The sequence below is a fragment of the Gadus morhua genome, chromosome 13 (genome assembly GCF_902167405.1).
Source record: "Gadus morhua chromosome 13, gadMor3.0, whole genome shotgun sequence".
In the NCBI taxonomy this organism is placed as follows: Eukaryota; Metazoa; Chordata; class Actinopteri; order Gadiformes; family Gadidae; genus Gadus; species Gadus morhua.
The window spans coordinates 16,896,941-16,910,794 of record NC_044060.1 but is presented as its reverse complement, the minus strand read 5'-3'; the positions used below and the strand labels follow the sequence as shown (position 1 = coordinate 16,910,794).

The following is a 13,854-nucleotide window of genomic DNA, read 5'->3' as shown; positions in this document are numbered from 1 at the left end:
TACAAAGATCCTTTCACGTCAGTGTGTTGCCTGGAAACAAGACGGGATACTTTCATGTTTATACTTGTTTTTGTATCTATCTAAATATATATAAAGATATATATATATATATATATATATATATATATATATATATATATATATATATATATATATATATATATATATATATATATATATATATATATATATACCACCAAATCTCACTTCTAATATGGATGCCCTGAATTCATTGGTTTGGAAAATGATCTTAAAGAGGATGTTTGCTATTTAACGACGGGGGGAAACAAATGGCTGACGTCAAGCAGGTCGGTTGTTACTTTTGAGGGAAAGCAAAGTCCCTTATTGATGCAGACCCCCAGGGTGTTCCACCCAGTTCATCCCTGGGGCAAAGGAAAAAAAGACACAAAATATATGGATAGTCAAAAAAAAAAAAAAAAGAGGATAAGATCACCACATAACATGAGATGAGAAGAACCTTTTTTTTAAAGCAAACCACATTTAAAGCACCTAAAAATGTAAAAAAGAAAAACAGCCTCACACGTACAAATTAGCAAATGTTAACATAGAAGAACAGGCTTTGTCTCAGCATGCCTCAGTATGACCCATAATATTATCAGCTATAAAGCCGGTATTTCTGTCCTGGTCGTGATGCTGAGGACCATGTGATGGTAAAAGCATTTGGGCTTATGGGAAGCGATGCCCTCAGGGGACGTTTTGATGGATTGTGTTCAAGGGGAGAAGGTGTTCACGCAGTTAACACGCAGTTAACTCCTTCTGTCGCCACTTGCAGCCGTAAAAACGTGGATTAAATGCCCTTTCTATTAAATGGTGTATTTTAATCCTTGCAACAGCCAGCGTGGAAACGTATTACTTGTCATCGCTTCGCTAATTATAAATCTATCTGGATTACAGTTTTTACAAAAGTATACAAACTTATTTTCAAAGCACAGATGCCCATTCAACCTTTTTATTTTAACATTATACTACTCTTGCAAACTGACCATTGTGTCAGTTTGTGTATTGAAGGGCTCTACTGGGGTGTCGGGGGGGGAGGTTAAAGTCTTTAAGTGTGTGTGATGGTGTGTGCAAATATGCCATGTTTATTTTTGTTCACTTCATCTTCTGTGTGACATGTCTGTGCGGTACTATAATGTATATACTGCCAGAAAATAACAAAGTTGTTCAATAAAAACTGTCATTCCCACTCTCGTCCTTCCTGTACATATTTAACATTTTTAAACTTCATTTTGTGTGTTACGTTTTTTAAAGAGCTAGTGTGTGATGTGCAATGAATACATAAGTTCATAGCCTGCTAGGGCTCGCCTTTCTTCCATCAAAACACCTAACCTCTAAATGTCACAGGGTAAGTATGAATGCAAACACACGCGTAGTCAGACAGTGGTTTAAGAGCACTTTATTGTTTATCAAGGCTACTTTACGTACAAAAAAGGTGGCCTGCCAAAACCTTTTTCAGTAGGAGACTCGGAGCCACAGATTTATGTTGTTTTGATTTATTTTTTACAACGTTTTTACAGTTTCGAATGCTACTGCAACCAAGTCCATTCTATTCCCATGTACAAAAAAATGATGGAACATGGAAAACATGGATTTTAAATCATCTACTGTTTGTACAAATGAATTGAACTACAGGCTCCTAAAACAACTCCGAGGATCAGATGATGTGTGTGTCTTAATGACTTCAGGTGGAAGAACCAACAGCTTTAGTATTTGTCCCAATTACTAGTAGCTAGTCCATTCCTGAAAGATAAGTGATAGGGCAGATGACCACCTCGACCACTCTGCCTGATCCAGAAGATCAGCAGTCGGAGGCTTGAAGTCTGATTGTTTACGTCTCACAAGGAGAACAGAGATGAGGGAAATAGCTATTGTCAATGACGCACCCCATACATCCACCGTGCTCCTGCAATTTAACCTTTGTTCCTAACAAGAAAGACCTATCGACTAAAAAAAAAGATCAACTTTTTCACAAAAAAAGAAATTGTATGATTACCGTAAAAGGACAGGAAAAAAAACAAAAAATTAAATAGCTACATATCATTGACAAATTAATTGTTCCTCAAAAAAATACCTACAATTTTTTTTCTCTGTACATTCGTTACGCACAGCGTAATGATGGTCTTAAAGTTACCTACTATAAAAAAGTATTTTTTAAGTGATTTTCCTACAGTTTGTAGGGAGGTGTGTGCCGACAAAAAAAACAAAGAGTCTTCTACGATATATGGTGGTAGTGAAATGATAAGAGAAAGAATAATAATAAAAAAAAACACCAAACACCCAATTCCTTTCCCTTGATACATCTCAGTCCGTCGAATCTGGAAGACTTGGAGGAGCCATGCATTGAGTTTCTTATAAATCGTCATGTTTTGTTGCTGGGGGATGTCCCTCACAGTTCTTTTGTATGCAAAAGCTTGTCTCCAGAGTGCTCATTCCCCTTCCAAGCTAAATTCCAATCATTGCCTTACTTAAAGTACTAACAAAAAGTATTTGTTTTGCTTTGGTAAAACAACGTATGTTGAGTGTAGAAGTCCAATTCATCCGTGGGACGGTGGTTCCTGGCCAGTTAATAGCTGGGTTGCTAACGCTCACTATAGAAGGAATGTGTGCCACCTTGATACAGGCTCTGTATGACATGCGAGTACGGTTACATCTCAGGCACCGGCAGTGTTGCTTGCCCGCAGCGCCAACACAATGTTAGGAGAAAAACAAAACACTGAAAAATACAAAATAGATCTGGACACTGCAAGCATGGGCACAACCAGTCACTGGGGCAGTTTGTGGAAAGTAGTGCCGTCACTACTATTGGAAAACACTGTTGAAATGATTCCATTAAGTTAACCCCACGGGAGGGAAGAAACGCCTCATTGTTACAATGAACCCATCGCCATCTACTTGATTGGATTTCAGACACATGACTTTTACTAGCCAGCTAGCCTGTACTGCTACAGTATTTTCTTTCTAATTTAATAAAAAAAACGTGCCCCAAACGATTGCAGACAACAGCTGATGTAAAGTCCCACTGTAAGGTTTTCTTTGAGGTGCCAGTGACTAGTTGGCCCCAGCTTGTTGTCCCAGCTCCACGGTGCAGAAGGTTGTAGCCTCTTGCGCCACTGACAGATCCACGCCTTAACAATCCAGGACGAAGGCTGCGTTCCCCCCCCAAACACCCAGGCGAACGATGCTACGTTGTTAGCGACATGAGCGCTACATCCAAGGGTGGAGAAGGGGGAGTGGAACACAGCCCCCAACAAGAGCCTGTCCAGAGGCTTTCCGACTATAGCTGTGTGTTATCATACTGATATTACCAAGAGGAAAACAAACATTTATACAAAATAATATAATAATAACAATAATAATAATAATAATAATAATAATACAATTGAGTACAACTGACCCAGCAGTGATTGTATAGTGTCTACGACTGTTACCGATAAGTGAAATAACAATGTGCGTCTGAATTAGAAAGCGAGTAGTTTGTAAGATTGAAACGCCTACAAAATAAGAAAGGAGTAAAATAGATACCAGCTATTAGAAGAAAGAAATCCAAAAAACATGCATCAGCAAATGTACTACTAGTATACCTTTCATCATTCAAGCCTATTGTACAAGTTGGCCAAAAACCACAGTGTATAGCAGAGGGGGGGGGGGTTTAACCTTAATCTAATGACCACATCCACGCAGGAGGCAGGACCCCTATTGAGGAGTGTTCTGAAGGAACAGCCCCCTGGGTAATCGTTCTCAAGGGCCGTGCTCCAATTGGTCCACATGGTCCCTATAAAATGAAGTGTCACAATTTTGTAGTGTATGCAAGTGTACAAATCTGGTTGTAGTGCACTTCCTAATTCTCCTTAATATAATCCACCATCAATTGGTGGGATTTTATACGGGCTAGCTGGAGGACATTCTGAGAAGTCCATTCCTGAACAATGCAGCGAGAGCTGGTCCAATGGATACAGGACGTGATGGAGTGTTGTTCTGCTTTTTTGTTCTAAACTACCGCTATTGTAACTATTGTGTGTGGGATGGTTCGACATCGCTTGGCTTAACACACACAAACAAACATAGGGAGTCTACTTTTGGAGGGAGGGGCTTTTTAAGATCTGCATCTGAGGTTTCTTTGGTAGCACAATCAGGTGGTTTGTGATCCTTCTCTCCGACATCACCAGGTGTTTCATTATTCTTTCTTTCCCAAATATATCAAGAGACTCGTAATGCAAAAGAAAAGAAAAAGGCAGTACTCAAAACTAACGAGGAAAAAAACAACAACAGTTAAACAAACAAAGTCAAAATGATATCAAACATCTCCCTTCCCCTCGTTATGTACACGGTATAAACATCAGCTCGCGGCTCCAAACTTGTCATGGGGGGGGGGGGGGGGGGTTGAATGTTCACAGGGAGAAAACCAAAATGTTGATTACAAAAGTCAAAACCCCCCCAAAAAGAAAGTCAAAACCCAATTCCCCTCAAATGTGGGGTTACTGAACCGCGTCTAGCATTAGCATCGGCAGTTACACAACGTAGAAGAAAAAAAGAAAAGGAAATAAAACGGAAAATGCTCAGACAAAACATATTCTCAGGTGATCCTCTACAGGTGCAGAGAGAGAAACAAAACAGAAAACCCAGAAAACGGTTCGAGGGGGGGGTTTGGGTCTGGTAGATCATCAGGCCAGCGAATCTCTCCTGGAGACAGACCAAACGGACCGGGGGTTGGTTGGGGGCGGGGGTGTGGCGACGACGGCGGGGGGGGGGCTTCTCAAGAGACCACCGAGGGGGAGTGGTTGTGGTTGACCATGTGGCTGTTGGGGGAGGAGTTTGGGCTGCTGTTGCTGGAGGAGGGGCTGCCCTTGTTCTTGATCTGTAGCCAGGTGTCCCCCAGGGCCTTGGCGAAGTGGTCGTCCACCGAGCCCGTGATGGACACCGAGTTGGCGGCGGCCGGCTCCGGCTCCTTGTAGTTCTTGCCCAGGCTGCGGCGGAAGTGCTCCTCGATCACCGGATCGCACGGCGTCGTGTTGGCTGCAACGAGACGGAGACGTTGTTGAGAAGACGCCGCCACCGCTACGTACAGCGCTATGTCGCTAGCGTCACGAGCGCTACGACATAGGTGATATATGCGTTCACGCTGAACTAATGACACACACATATTGAAGACAATTAACATTGTGGGTGAAACATTGTATACAGCATTGAAGTAAAATATGTGGTGATTTAGCGTAGTGACGAGTTCCAGATCGGAGGGGTCAGGCTTCTGGTTCAAGGAGGCCGACATGTTGGGTGTAAATAGTTAACAATGGAGGAGTCCGAAGCTGGGGCATCCTACGACCACCACAGTGAACCATGTGGGTGTTCAGCTGCTCATGATGCTAGGTACTCACTGTTGGCTCGCTTGTAGTTATTGCTGAGACTGGAGCAGCCGTTGTGAGAGATGGGACAGTGGGAAAGGTTACAGTTGCGGTTGCTTGCCGGCACACATGTGATCACTGAAGGACGGTTCTGAAGCACGCACACAAAAACAGAGCACACACACAAAAGGTTTAAACGTCAACATCATTTGACAGTGGTTATATGAACAGTACAAAATGGCTTCAAATGGAAAAATGACTCAATCAGAGAAATGCAAATCTAAACAGTATTAAAACATTATCGGCTTAAGCGTTAAAAAATGGTTAAGAAAAAACAGTAAAACCTAATTCTAATAATCCCACCAAAAAATAATTTAGCTTAATGCGGCTAGCGCTGCTAGCTCGGCGAGCGGCGGCGGCGGCGTACCTGCTGGCGCTCCACTGTGCTGCTGCTGGTGACGGCGTGGGCGGCGCTGGTGCTCATGTTGAGCGGCCCGCCGCGCGTGGAGTCGGCCGCCGCCACGCTGTGCTTGGTGAGCGCCAGCGGCTGGTCCATGCTGGCCAGGCTGGCCAGGTGTTGGTGGTGCTGGTGGTGGTGGTGGTGCTGCTGCTGCTGTTGGTGGTGCTGCTGGTGTTGATGGTGCAGGTGGGGGTAGTGGATGTGGCTGTACAGGTGGTTGCCATGGATACCGAGGGCGCCGGGCCCCAGCACCACCCTCTCGATGGGGCTCCGGCTGCGGTCCTTGGAGCTGATGCCGCGGTACTCTCCGTTCGGCTTCCTGGAAAAGAGAGAGAGAGAGGTATTAGATATAAATATAAGTGTATATATATATATATAAACATATGTTGTTAGACGCAAAGGAGGGTTCCATTTGGTGGATGTCCCAACTTGATTTGCATGAAGAATGTGTCTTGTTGTGTTTATTTCAGGCCATCTCATCTCTAGCAGATGGATCCAATGAAAACCAAAAACCACAAAGTAAGTGTGCCTCAATAGTACGCTTATTTTCCGGTGCGATAGGTATTGAGTCGTGTACTATATATGAACCAGATTGTACACTAATATCTTGCTACAAAAACTTCAGACTGGTGACACCCTAAATATTGCTCTATAGGGGGACGCATTGGAACATGTAGAAGGCCTTCGGTCTGTTTAACCAATGGACAGTCATAGATCCAAACAGAATAGGAAGACCCCCGCATGACTTTCTTGGCAGGAGAACAACATCGAAACAGATATAGAGGATGAGGCCCAGCAGGGGGAGAGCGACAGAGAGAGAGAGCGCGACAGAGAGGGAGAGCGCGAGAGAGGGAGAGAGAGCGCTTGAGAGAGAGAGAGAGAGAGAGAGAGAGAGAGAGAGCGCTTGAGAGAGAATGAGAGAGAGATGAAGGCAGATCAGTCGGTACAACAGCAGAAAAGAGGAGGATGACTTCAAAAGAATTGTGGATTGTGACCAAGGCTTTGAGTCAAACATTGTCAGAACACCACTAGGTGTTATAACAAGCAGACACACACACACACACACACACACACACACACACACACACACACACACACACACACACACACACACACACACACACACACACACACACACACACAAGACACCTGGGGGGTGGAGTCATGTTAGCATTTTGTGGAAAAAGAGACGCTCAGGCAAAAGACGGACTCCTCACACAGATACAGAGGGCCACAGAGACACAGCGATATGGACGAAGACATAAACTGAATCAAAGCTCTTGTGTGTGCTCATGTCCTGAGTCACCCTTAGAACTTGCAAAACTTGTCGTTAACTGTGCCAATGTCTGGTGGTTAAAACCTAATAAAGCAGCATTGTTGTTTGGCACTCTGATTCACAAGCAAGTTTTTTTTGATCCTAAGGACGGTAACGAACGTGGAAAAATATTTTGCCAGCCTGCAAAACTGTTAATCTGCACTAAGTCTGAGTTTGGGTATGGATTTCACAGTTCCTGTGATTTCTGCCATATACCGTGTTGAATGCACACCTTAGTAGCAATCGCTATGGGCTGTGATTATCTGTGTGCGTGGGTTCATGTGTGTGTGCGAATACGTGGGAGAGGCAACATGTGAGTCTGACTGATGTGTTCCACCCCTTCCTGCAGCTCCAGTCTCCTCCCCTCGCCTGGGGCCCACTGACAGGGAGCAGGATTTACTGTAACCCTCCTCCACACACACACGCACACACACACAGACACACACACAAGCATACTCACACACATGCACACACACACACACACACACACACGCACACACACACACACACACACACACACACACACACACACACACACACACACACGCACTGCAACTAAACGGAATCCCAGTTTTAAAGAGACACACCAGGTATGTTTAAAAATGTAAAGAAGTAACAAAGAAAAGTCATAACTTTTCTTTGTCAGTCTAAGTCAGTCTAAGTCAGTCAATGTTGCTCCGATTGGTTCCTTATCTAATCCACGCCTTCCGGTTTTAGTTCCATGCTTACATCTACACGATATTCTTCCTTTTCCTCCTCTTTTTGTGTGTGTCACCGATCCATGTGGTCTGGTGAGGGTTCCCAGAACCGAAACCCAAGCGAGGGGCTCTGGTTCCAAGGGGCTAAGGCCAGGTGACCTGCTGCTGTATAGATTAGTGTGACCAGGCAACTGGAGCACTGGGCCAAGCATCTGCAGACCACCGCTACACAGTCCAGCGGAAACCCACAGGATAGAGAGGGAGGGGGGAGATAGAGAGGGAGAAAAGGGATATAGAGGGAGGGGGAGAGAAAGGATAGAGAGGGAGAGGGAGTGAGAGGGAGGGGGAAAGGCAGAAAAAGGAGAGGGAGAGGGGGGGAGAGAGAGAGGCTGAAACTCAATGACCTGGGCTACTACTATGACTCTGAGTGCTGGCCCAGTGGAGTTTCCTTCATTTGTTCTGAGATCATTCATTAGTGCAACCCCCCCTGCATCCCCAACACACTACACATACAAACACATCTCCCCCCCAAAATCTCTCTCTCTCTCTCTCCTCCAGTCTTCTTTCCTTAGCAACAAAGAACTTCCTGGAGGTTCAAGAGACTGGGGTTGGAGTTAGCTTGGCGTGGGTTGGTTTTTGTGACCACGCATGACAAGAGGTCCCCTTGAACCTGAACTATTTGCATCAAACAAATCCTGAGAGCGCTATGATGTAGTAGTCGGTCCCAGCCTGGCATCTAGTAAATACATAGACTGGAGCAAGACCGGGATAATAAAAAACGGGTCATAAAGACAGAAATAAAACCCCAAAGCTTGGTCTTCTAGTGTGTAAAGACCAGTGGCTTTTTTATACGGAGGCAGCTGTGTCTTGATAGTAAAGCGGGGGAGTGGGGGGAGGGGGAAAGGGAGGCAATTACCCCGGGTGGGGGAGTGTGGGGGACTTGAACCCCTGCCAGTGGCCATGAAGGCATGCCCACCGCCTCCCAGCGGAGAGCGGGCCAACCAGGAGCAGCAGACATGGGAGCAAGCATGGAGACAATGAACTGCGTAGTGCAGGGAAGGGAGTCCTTCTTCCCCACCCAACCTGCTCCCGGGGCGCACGCACACACACACGCATACACACACACACACACGCACGCGCACACGCACACACACACACACACACACACACACACACACTCCACTCTACCCCATCTTCTAACTGTTGCTGTCCTCCCTGGTGTCTTTGTCTCTCCTCCTAACAACTTAATTATAGAGACAGTCGCTGGTGGCATGAGAGACAGGCCTGTGGGTGCGTGTGCGTGTGTGCGCATGTGGTTGTGAGTGAGTGAAAGATATAAGAGGAATAGAGCAAAAGGAGAAGAGGAGAGGTGGAGCGAGGAGGACAGAAGAGGAGGAGAGGGGAAGAAGGGAGTCCAAAAACAAGGGTAGAGAGAGAAGAAGTGGGCTAACCCCAACTTGGGAAGGGAGAGGAAAAGGGGAGGGGACAGTTGGCTGCCTCTTCAAAGTAAATGTTTCCTGGCACAGTGTATCACTTGTCACTTCAGTTTAAGACTGCAAGACAAGAGTCAACACTACATACCCTACCATAGTGGATACACCCCAATAAATGAAGCCTATGAACAAAAACATCATAATAGCCAGGTGTATTCAAAAGCGCAGGTATATTCAAAACGTTGCTGACAGAATGTTGACAGGTGCGACATGAAAGCAAACACCTCTTTTGGCTACCTGGCTGCTTCAGGGTTTTTGCTACTGAACAAAACTCAGTGAACTCACAACGCAAGGCTTTCACTGAGGGGCCTTCAAATGGAGACTCGCCTTGTTGATTTTGAAGTCTTTCTGACTTGCCGATTTTTGAGAAAAGTAACCTGTGTTTTATGAGCTCTTATTTACTTTGCCATACAACTAACGCATTACAGTTACTACAATGACTTTATCAAAGGACCTATGAAGTACGATCGAACGCGTGCGTAGCGAAGTCAAAGGGAAAGGGTGTGGCCGAGTGTGTGATCTCCAAACGGCCTTTGATGGCGATCAGAGAGAGACCACCTCCCATTTAGACCGGATACGATTGATCATGTTTCTTATTCATCTTCGGGGGCTTGGCGTTGTGCAGCCTGACATTAGCTGCGGTCGCTGCGGTCGGGCTTATTGAAGAGGTCCCCTTTGCTGTAGGCCCCGCAGCCCCACCGACCACAGCCCAGGAACTGTCCCGCCGTGTATAGCGAGCACGGCGTGCCAACGTGGAGCGCCGATCTGTCATTAAGTACGGGCTCCCGCACGTCACCAGCGCCTCCCTGACGCCGAGTCTTCGACGTCAGGCTTCACGGAGGCTGACGACGATAACCATAACAATGGAAGGAAAACGAAGAATAGGCTTTTTAAAAAGGCGAACTCCTGGCGAAGACTCAAAGCTCCGCCTTTTCCTTAAACCGCCCTAATCAAACATCGACTCACAGGTCGCGCCATCTTGTCTTGATAGGGAGCGCAGACTGCATTCAATTGATTTGTTTTGATTCGAGACGATGTTGAACGGCGCTAAATGACTGCAGCTTAGCGGCGGTGCCTGCCAACTTGGCAGGGCGATAAGCACTGCGTCGTTTTGCGTTTCTTGGGATTCTGAGCTATAACGGGCCATTAGAGGGAAATCCAAACGTTCTCACTACTGTGTTCCAGGGCCTCCTTCTGAAAGAGAGGAAAAACTCACTCCACAACCTTTGGCACCATCAGCCTTTTATATCTCGCTCGCTCCCTCTCAAAAGAAAACAAGAGAAGGAGGGCGGAGAGGGGGAGACTGAGAGGGAGAGAGAGAGAGAGAGAGAGAGAGAGAGAGAGAGAGAGAGAGAGAGAGAGAGAGAGAGAGAGAGAGAGAGAGGGAGAAAGAGAGAGAAGATAGGGAAGAGATACACAGGAAACATCTGGGAAGAATCAGTGGGCCGCAGTTGGGAGAAGGGGGGAAGTGGTGTGTGTGTGTGCGCGTGTGTGTGTGTGTGTGTGTGTGTGTGTGTGTGTGTGTGTGTGTGTGTGTGTGTGTGTGTGTGTGTGTGTGTGTGTGTGTGTCTGTGTGTGTGTGTGTGTGTGGGTGGGTGGGTGGGTGGGTGGGTGGGTGGATTAAGAGGTGGAGGCTGGGTGGGTGGGGGGAAACCACAGGTTGCGAACAGGCCAAAGTTCTGCAAGTCCAGCCCACTGCAAAACTACAAAATTGATATAAACACACATGCCGGACACACTTGACTTGACTGTGTCACACACTCTAACAAACACACGCACAGCAAACCAGAATGTCTAAACAGGGTGCGCTCCGCAGGGGGGGGGGCTCTGATGCTAAACGGAAGTGTGGCGTTAATATGTGAAGCTCCAGCAGAACGGGGAAGCCTCTCTAAACAGGTCTCTCCTGCTTTTCATTTCCTGTTACCTGCAAGCTCATGTTTAGGCTGAGGTGCATACAAGGGCTGCCTCGTTCGCAGGATTAGAACATACAGGGATGGCTTTAATTTCCTGCAAGTTTTCTATCGTTTCAACAATCCATTAAAGTTATATCACATAACACGTGTGAATAATGGGAGTTTTGTTTCTCGAGAGAATAGAATCGGTCCTTGTTATATGAAAACTTTGATACGTCAGATCAAATGGCTATAAAACAACTTTATGTAACTCTGTTACTGAAACAAAAAAAAAAAGAAACTATAAGACTAGAAGCTCACACACACACAATACAAACACATGATATATTCATTTATTCATACACATGCCTAGCAACACGCCGACAACAAAGAACAAAACACAAGCCTCCCATCCAAACACACAAAGACACAAGGGGAGACTTGCTCCACTGTCTCACATGTGATTCAAATAGTCCCCGTGTAAAACAAGCACCCAACACTGACTTCATCACCCTTGGCTTCGACAACCAGTGGTTTGACACTCCCGCTCTCACTCGCTTTCTCCCGCTCTCTATTTCCATTCTGGAGACCGGGCCATGAGAATGAGGAGCTGGTACTGTTCCCAGTTTGAACATGGAGGAGAAGATTTTGAATAAGGAGCAGGAGGAGGAGGAGGAGAGGAGGAAGTAACAGGCAGCTGGACTTCCCACTATAGCGAAACCACTGAGATGGATGGCTTACAAAATAAACAATGTATGTTGTTTACGAAACATAACAACTACACTATGTTGCACAAACACACTTTCTACCTGTTTCATCTCCATTCCATCCAACACTTGCGAGAGGGTGAAATTAAGAGGGCCTGGACTTATGAAGACGCATAATGACAGGGTGTCGAGTGGCAAAGATAATGATTGTATATCTACCACCAGTTTACATACTGTAAACTGGTGGTAGATAGCCACTCTGACAGAACAGAGAAGCAGCTCAGCTCAGAAAAAAAGAGTTAAACAGCCCCAGTGATATAAAACATGATGTCCGAGGGTTGCACAACACTCGCGAAAAAACATTTTCGCATTGGCTCTACGGCGGGTTTCACACACTAAATCACTCGCCTGTCAAGATTCTTTGAGTACACACGGTGTCAATGGAGGGCCCCAGCGAGCTGCTGTCAAAACAGCCCAGCTCCTGTGATTAGCTGTTGAATTAGCCAGGGAGCGCCGCGGCTAAGCCCGCCGGGGGATGAGAGGGGGGGGGGGGCTCCTTCACTGGCAGACGTACAAGAGGCTAGCGGCGGGGCAGGCAAGTGGACAGGCACCAGCAAGCTTCCAACCCACAGGCTCCAGCACTACACAGGATAAGGCTTCTTTGTTCCCCCACTCACTCACTACTCCTCCTCCTCCTCCTCCCCTTCCTCCTGCCTGGAGGAAAATGAGAAAACAGCCATGCAGCACCCAACTTGGACCCCCCCCCTCCCCGCCCCTGCCTAACCAACAACACACACACACACACACACACACACACACACACACACACACACACACACACACACACTTCGTACAACAATCCGCACAGTTCTGCATAAACACACGTTTGTCTCAACAAACCTAACCTTTTGGTAGAGGGATATAATATTCCTTATTGAAAACCGTCAAAAGTTTGAGCAATGATATGAAATATGGCTCAACACGACTGATTAGACGTGTTGATGAGTCCCAGCAAGTTTTTTTATAAGAAAGCTGACTTTCCTCTCTTTGATCCCTCCCCCTTGTCTTTGGTATCAGCTGTCTTCCTGTCTCTAAGTCCCTCCCCTTGTCTTTGGTATCAGGTGTCTTCCTGTCTTTAAGTCCCTCCCATTATCTGAGGTGTCAGGTGTCAGCTTGTTTTAATTTCATAATAAAAAAATATTATGAACATTTTGCAAAACAAAATAGTTTTGTGTTGCAAACTAAAGACCATTGTAAATATCTCTCAAAAACCATGACAATACAAAAAAGGTGCCACTACCTGAAGGATTAAATGGAGCACGCGCAGTCATGCATGTATATGTGTTTCGGAGGGCGGGATTTAGTCAGCGGCTGTGGCTTTTCTCCCTTAGCTTTTTTTCAGAAGAAAACCCATCATTTTCAAATGAAGCCTAATCACTGTTCCAGGAACGATAGATGAGCTAAATGAGGCAGAAAGCGGAGGCCTTTCGAAGTGCCAAGTGTGAAACGCCCCAGAGTTTGCTTTCCTAAGGTGTTGTATTTTTTCTCTAGTATTTTTAGCATAACTCTCTCCCTTTCTGTGACAACCCATCATTCTCCAATTCAGCCCAATCACGGTTTCTTGAGCTCAAGAGTTCAGTCGAGGTTGAATTGTTGGACAGGTTTGCTCTGATGACAGGTTTCAACGAGACCCGTAGCAGTTGAACCTTCTGTAGAACCGTGCAAAGAACTGGCTCGGAGTAAGACATAATTACGCTGCAAAAGAAAACAAAAGCTCCCTGAAGCCTTGAAAACGACTAATTCCTAGTTTGAACTTTTTTTTTATCATAGTAAACACCAAGTGGACTACAGTGAATGGTGCTGCATGAAATGGTGGCAAGTACAAGTTCCAGCCCCCGACTGGGACAAGACAATAAGGCCCATTGTGTC

The 13,854-nt window shown here is 45.9% G+C and overlaps 1 protein-coding gene across 2 annotated transcripts in view; it reads right to left on the bottom strand.

The window, feature by feature from the left end:
* Positions 1-1,401: 1,401 nt before the first annotated feature.
* The window catches only part of vgll4b (vestigial-like family member 4b), a 28,944-nt gene continuing 16,491 nt past the window's right edge, over positions 1,402-13,854 (bottom strand). For both annotated transcript variants that reach the window (XM_030375683.1, XM_030375682.1), the window contains 3 exons: positions 5,788-6,139; positions 5,394-5,511; positions 1,402-5,034 (listed from right to left, as the gene is read on the bottom strand). In XM_030375683.1, coding sequence (XP_030231543.1) covers positions 4,775-5,034; positions 5,394-5,511; positions 5,788-6,139 — 730 coding nt within the window. In that variant the 3' untranslated portion in view covers positions 1,402-4,774. The remainder of the gene's footprint in view (positions 5,035-5,393; positions 5,512-5,787; positions 6,140-13,854) is intronic.